The 11,302-nt window shown below is 44.3% G+C and overlaps 1 protein-coding gene across 1 annotated transcript; it reads right to left on the bottom strand.

Annotated features, from left to right (window-relative positions):
* Positions 1-7,478: 7,478 nt before the first annotated feature.
* Positions 7,479-10,132, bottom strand: LOC138904709 (uncharacterized). Its single transcript, XM_070193215.1, has 4 exons — positions 9,988-10,132; positions 8,522-9,186; positions 7,665-8,442; positions 7,479-7,561 (listed from the first exon to the last, which is right to left on the bottom strand). The coding sequence occupies exons 1-4, from the start codon at positions 10,130-10,132 to the stop codon at positions 7,479-7,481; spliced, it is 1,671 nt and encodes a 556-aa protein (XP_070049316.1).
* Positions 10,133-11,302: the final 1,170 nt, after the last annotated feature.

The following is an 11,302-nucleotide window of genomic DNA, read 5'->3' on the forward strand; positions in this document are numbered from 1 at the left end:
TAAGTTTATAGTTGAATATATTTACCAAGATGATTGAGGAGTGTTTCTTTCTTTAATAAGTTAGCTATATAGAATCAACAATAATCATTTTTTTAGGAACTTACTCTTTTTGTTGTAACTATTTTATTGTTCAAACACTATTCGTTAATATAATATTGATGTGATTTTTAAAGTTATGTATTTATTAAGATGGGATACACGCACAACGCGCGTATTCTAAGACTAGTAATATATAGGTGGTTTGGGAACTTAGATGCGGGATAAGTATTTCATTCAGAGAGACATGACAATAACCTTATTCATCACAGAAGGCTCTACATTTTTTTGCAATTATCAATAGCCTAACATCTATTACCATTGAGTATTCCTTAATATTTTTCCTTATTGCCTTTTATCTTTTTATGTTTTCTTTTCTGTTTGAGAGAAACGCTACAGATTGTCAAGACTTTGGTTCGCTTAGCCCTCGGGAGTAAATAATAAAAATGGTCAATAGTTTGTTCACAAATGTATGAATTCTTCCAGAATTTTTTATCTTTCACATGTTGATCAATATGATAGGAGATGATTTCTCCTAGATTTTTTCTTGTCAAAATCTGGCGGATCTTTTCTGCCGCTCCTTCATCGGGAAATATTTCTTTCAATAATTCGCTAATTGTCCCACCGCAATCATTGCTAAGGAATTTTAACCCTTTTTTCTCCATGAACACACCATAAACTGAGTTTCTTTGATTGAGGGTTACCATAAGAGGTGGGCATAAAATTCAAAAAATCGAATTTTGAACCGGACCAAATTAATTCGGTATTTCGGTTTCAATTTTTTCGGTATTTCGGTATAATTCAGTATTAAATTTTCGATATTTCGGTATAACGGTACGGTCCTCGGTATTAAGATCTTGAAATTTCGGTATACCGAAATACCGAATTTTTAAAGAATTTTATGTGCTTCCTAATTCCTATCCTAGTCCTACATTGCCCTAGCCCAACCCAAAATTTTAAGTTTGTATCTCTAGCCCAATAAGACTAGGTCCAACTCCCTTACTCTCTTAGGGGTCGTTTGGTATAAGGTATAAGTACAAATAGTGTTGGGATAAAAATTTAATACCACCTTAATACTTTGTTTGGTTAGCAAATCTGGTATAAGTTATCCCAAGATTAAAATTAATACCGAGATAACTTACACCTTGTAGGTGGTGGAGTAATTAGTGCCGGGATAACTTATACTTTCTTCTTAGAAATTATGCAAATGTCATTTTTAATACAACATACCAAACATTGGATAAAAAATAATCCCAGCATAACTAATCCCAACATAACTTATCCCAGCATAACTTATCCCGGCAAAACTTATCCCAGCATAACCTATATTCAAACCAAACGACCCCTTAGTCTCTTTCCCTAGTTTCACTATAGGAATTAGAATTAGGTTTCTCTCCACTCTCAAGTGTCAAGAAAGAAGTGAACAGATCGACTGTGAGCCTGCGACTGCGGTCTGGGAGTGCGATAGAGATGATGTCACGACGACTTCACGACCTCGGCGCCGACGACTCTCAAGTGTGACTACTAGTTTCCTCATTTTTGACATTCATTCTTCAATCTTCAACAGGTTCATAACTTCTTCATTCTTCAATCTTCAGATTTTTATAATAATTTTGTATACGGTCAAAATGGATTTGGCATGTACGGTATGGTTCGAAAGGTGATGTATCGAAGTAAGATCCCGAAGGGGGGGAGGGGGCACGAACTAATCTAGAGCCTGGGAAGGCCGGTCCGTGTTGAGATCGATATCATAATCAAACTCGAACAAGAATCGAACCATGGCGCGGGTAGATCTATCGTGCAGATAATCCAAAAACCAACCTACATCGATCAGGAATCCGTTCGAGGGCTCGAACCGGGATCGAGCTAGAGTCAAGATCACAAGTTTCGAGCCAAAATCAAGCTCGAACCAAAATCGAGGATTCTAAGCAAGATCGGGCTCGCAGACAAAAGCCGTTGTAATCCCACTAGAGGAAATCTTGGCAGAAATTAAGAAAAAGCTTATTTATCATGGGTTTCCCACTGAATGTTTATTTTATTATGCTTGGAGCCAAACCCATTCACTATAAAAGGACTTGTTTATCATTTTTGTAAGGCATCTAGTGGAGGACTTACACTATCACAAATTGTATTATCCCCTCAACAAGCAAGAGTGATCTTTCTAGTTTCTTAGATTGATTCTATTTTTGTTAAATCCTAAATTTCACTGTTCATAATTGATTGGCCTAGATTACGTTTTCTCCAATCTATATTCATATTTTTATTTATCTTATCATTCTGTATTAAGTTGTACTACGTATCTTCGAAACTGCGCATAAATTCAACTCTATCCCTTTTTTCGGGTAAACAGTTTGGCGCCCACCGTGGGGCCGAGGATAATAGTGGTCACTTATTTACGAAAACAACCTTCAATTCACGTTCGGCTACGAATAGCCACCGACCAAATGGCTTCGCCGACCGATTACGAAGTTGGCCTTCAAGATGAAACCAACAATTTGGCACTACCCGAGATTCGAGCCGGAATACCACTAGATGTATTCACAAATTGCTTTGTAAGCAAACCAGCATTCCAAACCGGAAAGAAGCATTCAGGGTGGTGCTCGATCCGTAGCCCAAGACACCCAAAACCCGAAGGAGATTGGGGCCAGCTTACACATGATCTTCGAGATGTTACAAGCCCAACAATTAGCAATAGCTCAGCTACAGAGCCAAACTCACGCACAGAGCAGGCCGGTTTCCAACCCACTTCGAGAGGTCACCTCCAGAACAGAGCCTGCCATAGTAAAATCTAACGAGCAGGAATCGGGGACTAATCCCGGAATTACTAAACTGCTCGAGGAACTCACGAAACGAGTCGAAGCCAACGACAAGAGGGTGGAGACGTATAATGCCAGGGTCGATCAAATCCCGGGAGCTCCGCCAATGATAAAAAGGCTTGATTCAAAAAAATTCATACAAAAGCCTTTTCCATCGAGTGCGGCACCGAAGCCAATCCCCAAAAAGTTCCGTATGCCAGAAATTCCCAAATACAACGGTACGACCGATCCTAACGAACATGTCACCTCTTACACGTGTTCCATAAAAGGCAACGATTTGGAAGATGACGAGATTAAATCCGTGTTATTGAAAAGGTTCGGGGAGACCTTCTCGAAAGGAGCTATGATTTGGTACCACAATTTACCACCAAATTCCATCGATTCTTTTGCCATGTTGGCAGATTCGTTCGTAAAAGCACATGCTGGTGCCATAAAGGTCGCAACGAGAAAATCAGACCTCTTCAAAGTAAAGCAAAGGCTGGGGGGAAATGCTGAGGGAATTCGTATCCCGATTTCAAATGGAACGCATGGAATTACCCCCGGTCACCGATGACTGGGCCGTAAAAGCTTTCACCCAAGGATTGAACGAGCTAAGTTCGACAGCATCACATCGGCTGAAGCAAAATTTGATCGAGTACCCGGCGGTAACTTGGGCAGATGTACATAACCGATATCAATCAAAAATTAGGGTAGAGGACGATCAGTCGGGGACCCCGTACGGACCTGTTTATCAGAACAGGACACTTATTAATCAAAAGCAGATCGACAGAGAACAAAGCTCAAACAGAGACCGACATCGACCATACATCACCGATCGAGTAAACAATGGTTCAACACGCAACGCAGTTCGGAACAGTCAAAGAATTGATCGGGGACAAAATTCTCGGGGGCTTATGAGTAAGAGCGGCTTCGACAAATATGCCGAGCCTATAGAAGCACCTCAATTATCAGAGTATAACTTCAGCGTTGGCGCATCCGCTCTCGTATCGGCCATCGGGCGCATCGAAGACACTAAATGGCCCTGACCAATGCAAACCAATCCTGCCCGGAGAAATCCCAATCAAACGTGTGAATACCATGGAACCAATGGCCACAGAACGGAAGATTGCAAGCAACTAAGAGAGGAAATAGCTCGCCTATTTAACAAAGGGCACCTTCGGGGGTTCCTGAGTGATAGAGCGAAAAGCCATTTTAGAAGTAGGGATGTCAGCAAGCAGAACGAGAAAGAAGAAGCACAGCACGTTATCCACATGATCATCGGCGGCACCGATACCCCCCGGGGACCGATGCTTAAGCGCACTAAAATATCGATGGTGAGGGAAAAACGATCTCGGACTCAAGAGTACGCACCCATGGGGACTTTGTCCTTTGGTGATAAAGATACAGAAGGGGTCATCCAACCTCACAACGACGCACTGGTAATATCCGTACTGGTAAATAAAACTAAGACTAAGCGTGTGTTGATCGATCCAGGTAGCTCGGCCAATATCATCCGATTGAAGGTAGTAGAACAGCTCGGCCTGCAGGATCGAATCGTGCCTGCAACTCTGGTCCTAAACGGGTTCAATATGGCATGAGAAACCACCAAAGGGGAGATAGCTTTGCCAATAAACGTGGCCGGAACTGTCCAGGAAACAAAGTTTCACGTGATCGAAGGCGATATGAGGTATAACGCCCTTTTCGGAAGGCCATGGATCCACAACATGAGAGCCGTGCCTTCGACCTTGCACCAGGCCCTCAAATTTTCGGTGTCGGGAGATGTCAAAATGGTATACGGAGAGCAGCCAACCGCAAAAGAAATGTTCGCCGTCGATGAAGCCAAACCAATGTCCTCACTTTTGCCGATAAAGGGACCGGGCCCGGAAGGAGAACGGGACACCAAATAGCAATCACAGACAATGACTCCAACCCAGCCTGACAACCAGAAAGTCTAAGAGAATGAAGACCAAAGGGTCCCTCGATCTTTCGTAACTACCGATGACTCCGATGCCACAAAATCAACAATCGAGGAGCTAGAACAAGTCGTATTAATCGAGCGCCGGCCCGAGCAAAAGGTATACTTGGGAATGGGGCTGAGCCCTGAACTCAGGAAGAAACTCGTTCAATTTCTTATCAATAACATTGATTGTTTCACCTGGTCCCATTTAGATATAACAGGGATCCCGCCGGACATAACGACGCATCAGCTAAGTTTGGACCATAGGTTCAGACCGGTGAAGCAAAAAAGAAGACCCTAAAGAGTCCAGAACCCTACGGACCAAGGCTGCTCGATTCACTCTGGCTTCAGATGAAACACTGTACCGAAGAACGTTTGACGGACCATTGGCGGTATGCTTGGGTCCGGGGGATGTCGATTATGTCCTACGGGAAGTGCATGAGGGTACTTGCGGGAATCACTCTGGAGCCGACACATTAGTCCAAAAAATAATCAGAGCAGGGTATTATTGGATCGATATGGGCAAAGATACGAAGGAATTTGTTCGTAAATGTGATAAATGTCAAAGGTTCGTGCCAATGATCCACCAGCCCGGAGAACAATTCCACTTGGTCCTATCCCCGTGGCCTTTCATGAAATGGGGAATAGATATCGTCGGCCCTCTGCTATCGACCCCAGGTAAAGCTAAATTCATTTTGTTTATGACTGACTATTTTTCTAAATGGATTGAAATGCAGGCGTTCGAGAAAATAAGAGAGAAAGAAGTTATAGACTTTATTTGGGATCATATCATATGCCGGTTCGGGATACCCGCCGAAATAGTATATGACAATGGAAAGCAATTCATTGGCGGCAAAGTAACAAGATTCCTCGAAGACCACAAGATAAAAAGGATACTGTCGACGCCGTACCACCCCAGTGGGAACGGGCAGGCCGAATCAACGAATAAAACTGTCATTCAAAACTTAAAGAAGAGGTTGAACGATGCTAAAGGGAGATGGAGAGAAATCCTGCCCGAAGTCCTTTGGGCATATCGGACAACATCAAAATCCAGTACGGGGGCGACCCCGTTCTCCTTAGTATATGGATCCGAAGCATTAATACCAGTCGAGGTTGGTGAACCCAGTGCCAGATTTCGATTCTCGATGGAAGAATCAAATAACGAGGCTATGAACACAAGCCTCGAACTATCGGACGAAAGGCGAGAAACTGCCCTCGTCCGAATGGCCGCCCAAAAGCAACGAATCGAAAGGTATTATAACCGAAGAACCAAGCTCCGCCATTTCAAGCCTGGGGACTTAGTGTTAAGAAAAATTACCATCAATACCCGGAATCCGAATGAAGGGAAGCTAGGACCGAATTGGGAAGGACCATATCAGGTACTCGAGGACATCGGAAAGGGATCGTACAGGATCGGCGTTATAAACGGCAAACAGTTATCAAGCAACTGGAATGTATCACATCTGAAACGGTACTACTGTTAAGGTACAACCTTTCCATATTCGTTTACATCTCGAAACTGACCCCTGCAGAAGTCCGAACAGGGGACGGATCTCTCATCAGAAAGCACGCGTTGCACTCTTTTTTCCTTAAGACCGGTTTTTATCCCAAATGGGTTTTTCGGCAAGGTTTTTAATGAGGCAACCACTGGTCGTGCAGCACTTATGATAATATCCGAGGCCTCGTAAGAGAGTTACTTCACAGCAACAGGGTCCCGATAGGAAAACTGTAAAGAGCCAAATGATCGAAGCGAGCCATGCTCGTATAAGTTGGCCCGAACCCAGGCGTGTAATAACATGTGAAGAATTAAGATATAATGCGACCATTAAGCCTACAGGCTATATATTTTTTATCTAAAGTTCGAGCAAAAACTGTTTCGACCAAATAGCCTACGGGCTGCATTAATTCGAGTTCGAATCATTCAATCAAGCCTACGGGCTATTTTTTAATTCGAGTTCGAGCAAACACTCACTCGACCAAATAGCCTACGGGCTGCATTAATTCGAGTTCGAATCATTCACTCGATCAAGCCTACGGGCTATTTTTTATCTCGAGTTCGAGCAAAAACTCACTCGACCAAATAGCCTACGGGCTGCATTAATTCGAGTTCGAATCATTCACTCGATCAAGCCTACGGGCTATTTTTTAATTCGAGTTCGAGCAAACACTCACTCGACCAAATAGCCTACGGGCTGCATTAATTCGAGTTCGAATCATTCACTCGATCAAGCCTACGGGCTATTTTTTATCTCGAGTTCGAGCAAAAACTCACTCGACCAAATAGCCTACGGGCTGCATTAATTCGAGTTCGAATCATTCACTCGATCAAGCCTACGGGCTATTCTTTAATTCGAGTTCGAGCAAACACTCACTCGACCAAATAGCCTACGGGCTGCATTAATTCGAGTTCGAATCATTCACTCGATCAAGCCTACGGGCTATTTTTTATCTCGAGTTCGAGCAAAAACTCACTCGACCAAATAGCCTACGGGCTACATTAATTCGAGTTCGAATCATTCACTCGACCAAGCCTACGGGTTACATTAATTCGAGCACAAGTAAACACTCGCTCGACCATCACGCCCACGGGCTATATTCTCTTCAAAATCGAATCGTTGACAATTAAATCGAGCACAAGCACACACTCGCTCGGTTGAAGAGACTGCGAGGTTCGAGTTTGATTAATTGGTTTAAAACATTATGGAAATATTCATGAGGCAAATCACAGCAACCCAGGAAACAGAATCAAAAGCAAGTCGGCAAGAGAAGAGGCCTATACACAAAATTTATTTACATGGGTGGCTACGAAAAAAAAAAAAAAATTTTAAACGGGAGCGGTCTTTTCTTTATCAGATTCCCCCCGTTCTCGGATCCACTTTTGCTCCCATCGTCGTCATCATCATCATCGGAAACCAGAGCTTCGGCATCAGCCTCGAGTTCTTTTGCCCTTTTTATCTCTTCCGTGAGATCGAAGCCGCGAGCATGAATCTCCTCGAGGGTTTCTCTCCTGGATCGGTACTTAGCAAGTTCGGCAACCCAATGCGCCCGACCATCGGCGGATTCGGCTGCCTCTCTTGCCTGAACTTGGGCAGCTTCAGCATCAGCCCGATAGACGGCCACGAGCGCATCCGCATAAGTCTTTGCCTTTTCGGCATCGGATTCGGCCTTGGCGAGTACTGAGGCCAACCGAGCCTCAAGCTCCTCGATTTTCTTTGCTTGAACCAGGTTTTTCTCCTTCACTTTCTGAAGTTGGGTTTCAGACGACGATAACTGGGCTCGAGCGGTCTCTTTTTCTGCAGCAAAGCGGTCCATACCTTCTTTCCACCGCAAGGATTCCATCCTTATCACATCGACCTCCTCACGCAGCCTCCCTATCATCTCGATTTTTTGCTGCAGCTGTGAGACCGAAATGTTAGATACCGTTCCGGTATCGAACCCATAGGTTTTCAAAAGCATCATTACCTGCTCAGACAAATCATTCTGGTCTCGATAAGCCTTGGACAGCTCGGCCCGGAGATCTTTTATTTCCTCCTCTCTCTGTCCTAAGGAAAGTTTGAGAGAGTTCCTCTCATCGATAGCGCGTTTCAGGTCGGCCGCGTATCGATGCAGCTCATTCTGGGAACGAGAACATTGTTCTCGATGGACTTCCGCAGCCTATGAAGAAACAAGGAGCGAAGTTAACGAAAGACGAACATAAAGGCAATACCAACAAAAAGGTTTTCAAAAGACTCACTTGGTCCAAAGCCTGCCGCAAACCGTGAAAAAGATCCGATTCATCACCGGCACCGGCAACGTCCTCGATACCAGTAAACAGGTCACGAAACGGGTCCTCTTCATCGTGAGGCCTATCTAGATTAAGGGCCCCCAGAGCTTGAGCTTCCCGAATCACCCATGCGGAAAAAGCGGGAAAGAGAGGCGAGTCCTCGATCGCTGCTGCCTCAAGTGAATCGCTCGGAGCATTCACCTCGGCTCGGAGGGGTTCGAAGGGCTCCCTGATTGTAACCCCTGCGGGTTGATTCCGATGAGAGGTGTCTTCGACATCCGATAGTTCGGGGACTCTGCCGGAACCACTCTCCGGTATATTTTCAGTTCGAGACGGAGCCCCATAGGGCATCATCGATCCAGCCGGCATTGAAGCATCGGTGGCTCTCTTCGTCCGGACCGCCAGCGTGGACTCATTATATTCTTCTTCTTCTTCTTCATCCCTTAGGCGCAAAACGGATTCTACGGTCAAAGGAATGACATTCTTGTTTGGTTTACGAGCCGTCCTCTTCTTCGGTTTTGGATATTCGGACAACGAAGCTCTCTTCTTTTTATTTTCCTTCACAGGCTTTGGAACGAAGGTCGAGACATCCTCCTCATTAGACAGAGGTCTCAAGACCGCATCCTTACCCAAACCTGCATATGGGAAACCTTATCAAAAATATATCGAGAAGTGCCTCGTCAGATTCCGAGAAATGAGCTTACCGTGGTTTTTGGCCTCCCACCGACCCTTAGACAAATCACGCCATGAGCGCTCGGCGTATGTGGAAGTCGAAACAAGAGCCCGTACCCAATTCTTGAGGTCGGGAACCGCTCCGGGCATCCAGGGAACCGCTACATCACGAAAAGGGGAGTGTCGATAAGAGAACAAATGAAAGAACAAAATAGAAACAACAGCAAAATCACACTTACGTTTCAAATTCCACTCCTCGGGAAAGGGCATCTTTTCGGTCGGGATCAGGTCCGAAGTCCTTACTCGAACGAACCTGCTCATCCAACCCCGGTCCCTGTCCTCGTCAATACTCGAGAACAAAGCCTTGGTAGCCCGACGCTGGAGTTTTATTAACCCTCCCCGAAAAAGTCGGGGACGGTATAGCCGGATAAGATGATCAAGGGTGAACGACATCCCCTCGATTTTGCTCACGAAATATCGGATCAGAATAACGATCCGCCACAAAGAAGGATGGACCTGGCCTAAGGTTACCTGATACTGTCGACAGAAGTCGATAACGACGGAATCGAGGGGACCCAAAGTGAAAGGATAGGTATATACGTTCAAAAACCCTTTCACGTGAGAAGTAATGTCTTCGTCAGGGGTAGGTATTATCACTTCTTTTTCCCCCCAATTGCAGTCCTTCTTTAACAGATCGAGGTGCTTCTCAGTAATCGAACACATGTACCTCGATACCGGCTCACACCGGCCAGGGACCGATGAACCTTTATCAACTTTAAAATCTGAAGTAAGGACGCACGCCCCGGGGACACACTCCTCTGGCCGTGGTTCCACCGGTGTCTCATCGGCGACACACTGTGAAGATGAAGCTTTCTCTTTCTGAGGAACTGTTTGCGATGTTTTCGCCATTTTTGAATTCAAAAATAAGGAGCAGAAGGAGGTGATAGAGATTTGGTAGAATTGAGGGATCCTTTCGGAAAGAAATCACAGCTTTTTTGTAAGAAGAGATTGAGAAATTTTAGAAGATTGAAGATGTAAAATTGGTAAAAGATAAAGGTGAGAGTGATTTATAGGTTCAAAGCGACGGCGGTTCATTATCAGCAGTGGCCGACCACCGCCTGATATGCATTAAATGCCTTGGGAGACTAAACCGACAGGACAGCTATCATGTGCGTCATGGTCGAACCTGATGGAATCAACAAAATATAATCCGATCGAGCTGTTGAAAATCATATCGTTTCTCGCCGTATTTATTTCTGAGAAACGAGGGGACTATCTGTATACGGTCGAAATGGATTTGGCATGTCCGGTACGGTTCGAAGGGTGATGTATCAAAGTAAGATCCCGAAGGGGGGCACGAACTAATCTAGAGCCTGGGAAGGCCGGTCCGTATTGAGATCGATATCATAATCAAACTCGAACAAGAATCGAACCATGGCGCGGGTAGATCTATCGTGCAGATAATCCAAAAACCAACCTACATCGACCAGGAATCCGTTCGAGGGCTCGAACCGGGATCGAGCTCGAGTCAAGATCACAAGTTCGAGCCGAAATCAAGCTCGAACCAAAATCGAGGGTTCTAAGCAAGATCGGGCTCGCAGACAAAAGCCGTTGTAATCCCACTAGAGGAAATCTTGGCAGAAATTATGGAAAAGCTGATTTATCATGGGTTTCCCACTGAATGTTTATTTTATTATGCTTGGAGCCAAACCCTTTCACTATAAAAGGACTTGTTTATCATTTTTGTAAGGCATCTATTGGAGGACTTACACTATCACAAATTGTATTATCCCCTCTACAAGCAAGAGTGATCTTTCTAGTTTCTTAGATTGATTCTATTTTTGTTAAATCCTAAATTTCACTGTTCATAATTGATTGGCCTAGATTACGTTTTTCTCCAATCTATATTCATACTTTTATTTATCCTAGCATTCTGTATTAAGTTGTACCACGTATCTTCGGAACTGCGCATAAATTTAACTCTATCCCTTTTTTCGGGTAAACAAATTTATGGTAGATTAATTGGTAGTTCTTGGAATAAGAAAAATTGTTTGTGGATCTAAGTTTTTATTTTTCCCA

Source organism: Nicotiana tomentosiformis, chromosome 2 (genome assembly GCF_000390325.3).
Source record: "Nicotiana tomentosiformis chromosome 2, ASM39032v3, whole genome shotgun sequence".
Lineage (NCBI taxonomy): Eukaryota > Viridiplantae > Streptophyta > Magnoliopsida > Solanales > Solanaceae > Nicotiana > Nicotiana tomentosiformis.

What these genes read in the sequence shown, in the direction of transcription:
- LOC138904709 (XM_070193215.1), bottom strand. Translation starts at nt 10,132, where the DNA reads ATGGCGAAAACATCGCAAACAGTTCCTCAGAAAGAGAAAGCTTCATCT. An exon ending in AGATTTTAAAGTTGATAAAG is followed by an intron (nt 9,187 to 9,987) that starts GTTCATCGGTCC and finishes TCCCATATGCAG; the next exon opens with GTTTGGGTAAGGATGCGGTC. An exon ending in TGCGGCAGGCTTTGGACCAA is followed by an intron (nt 8,443 to 8,521) that starts GTGAGTCTTTTG and finishes GTTTCTTCATAG; the next exon opens with GCTGCGGAAGTCCATCGAGA.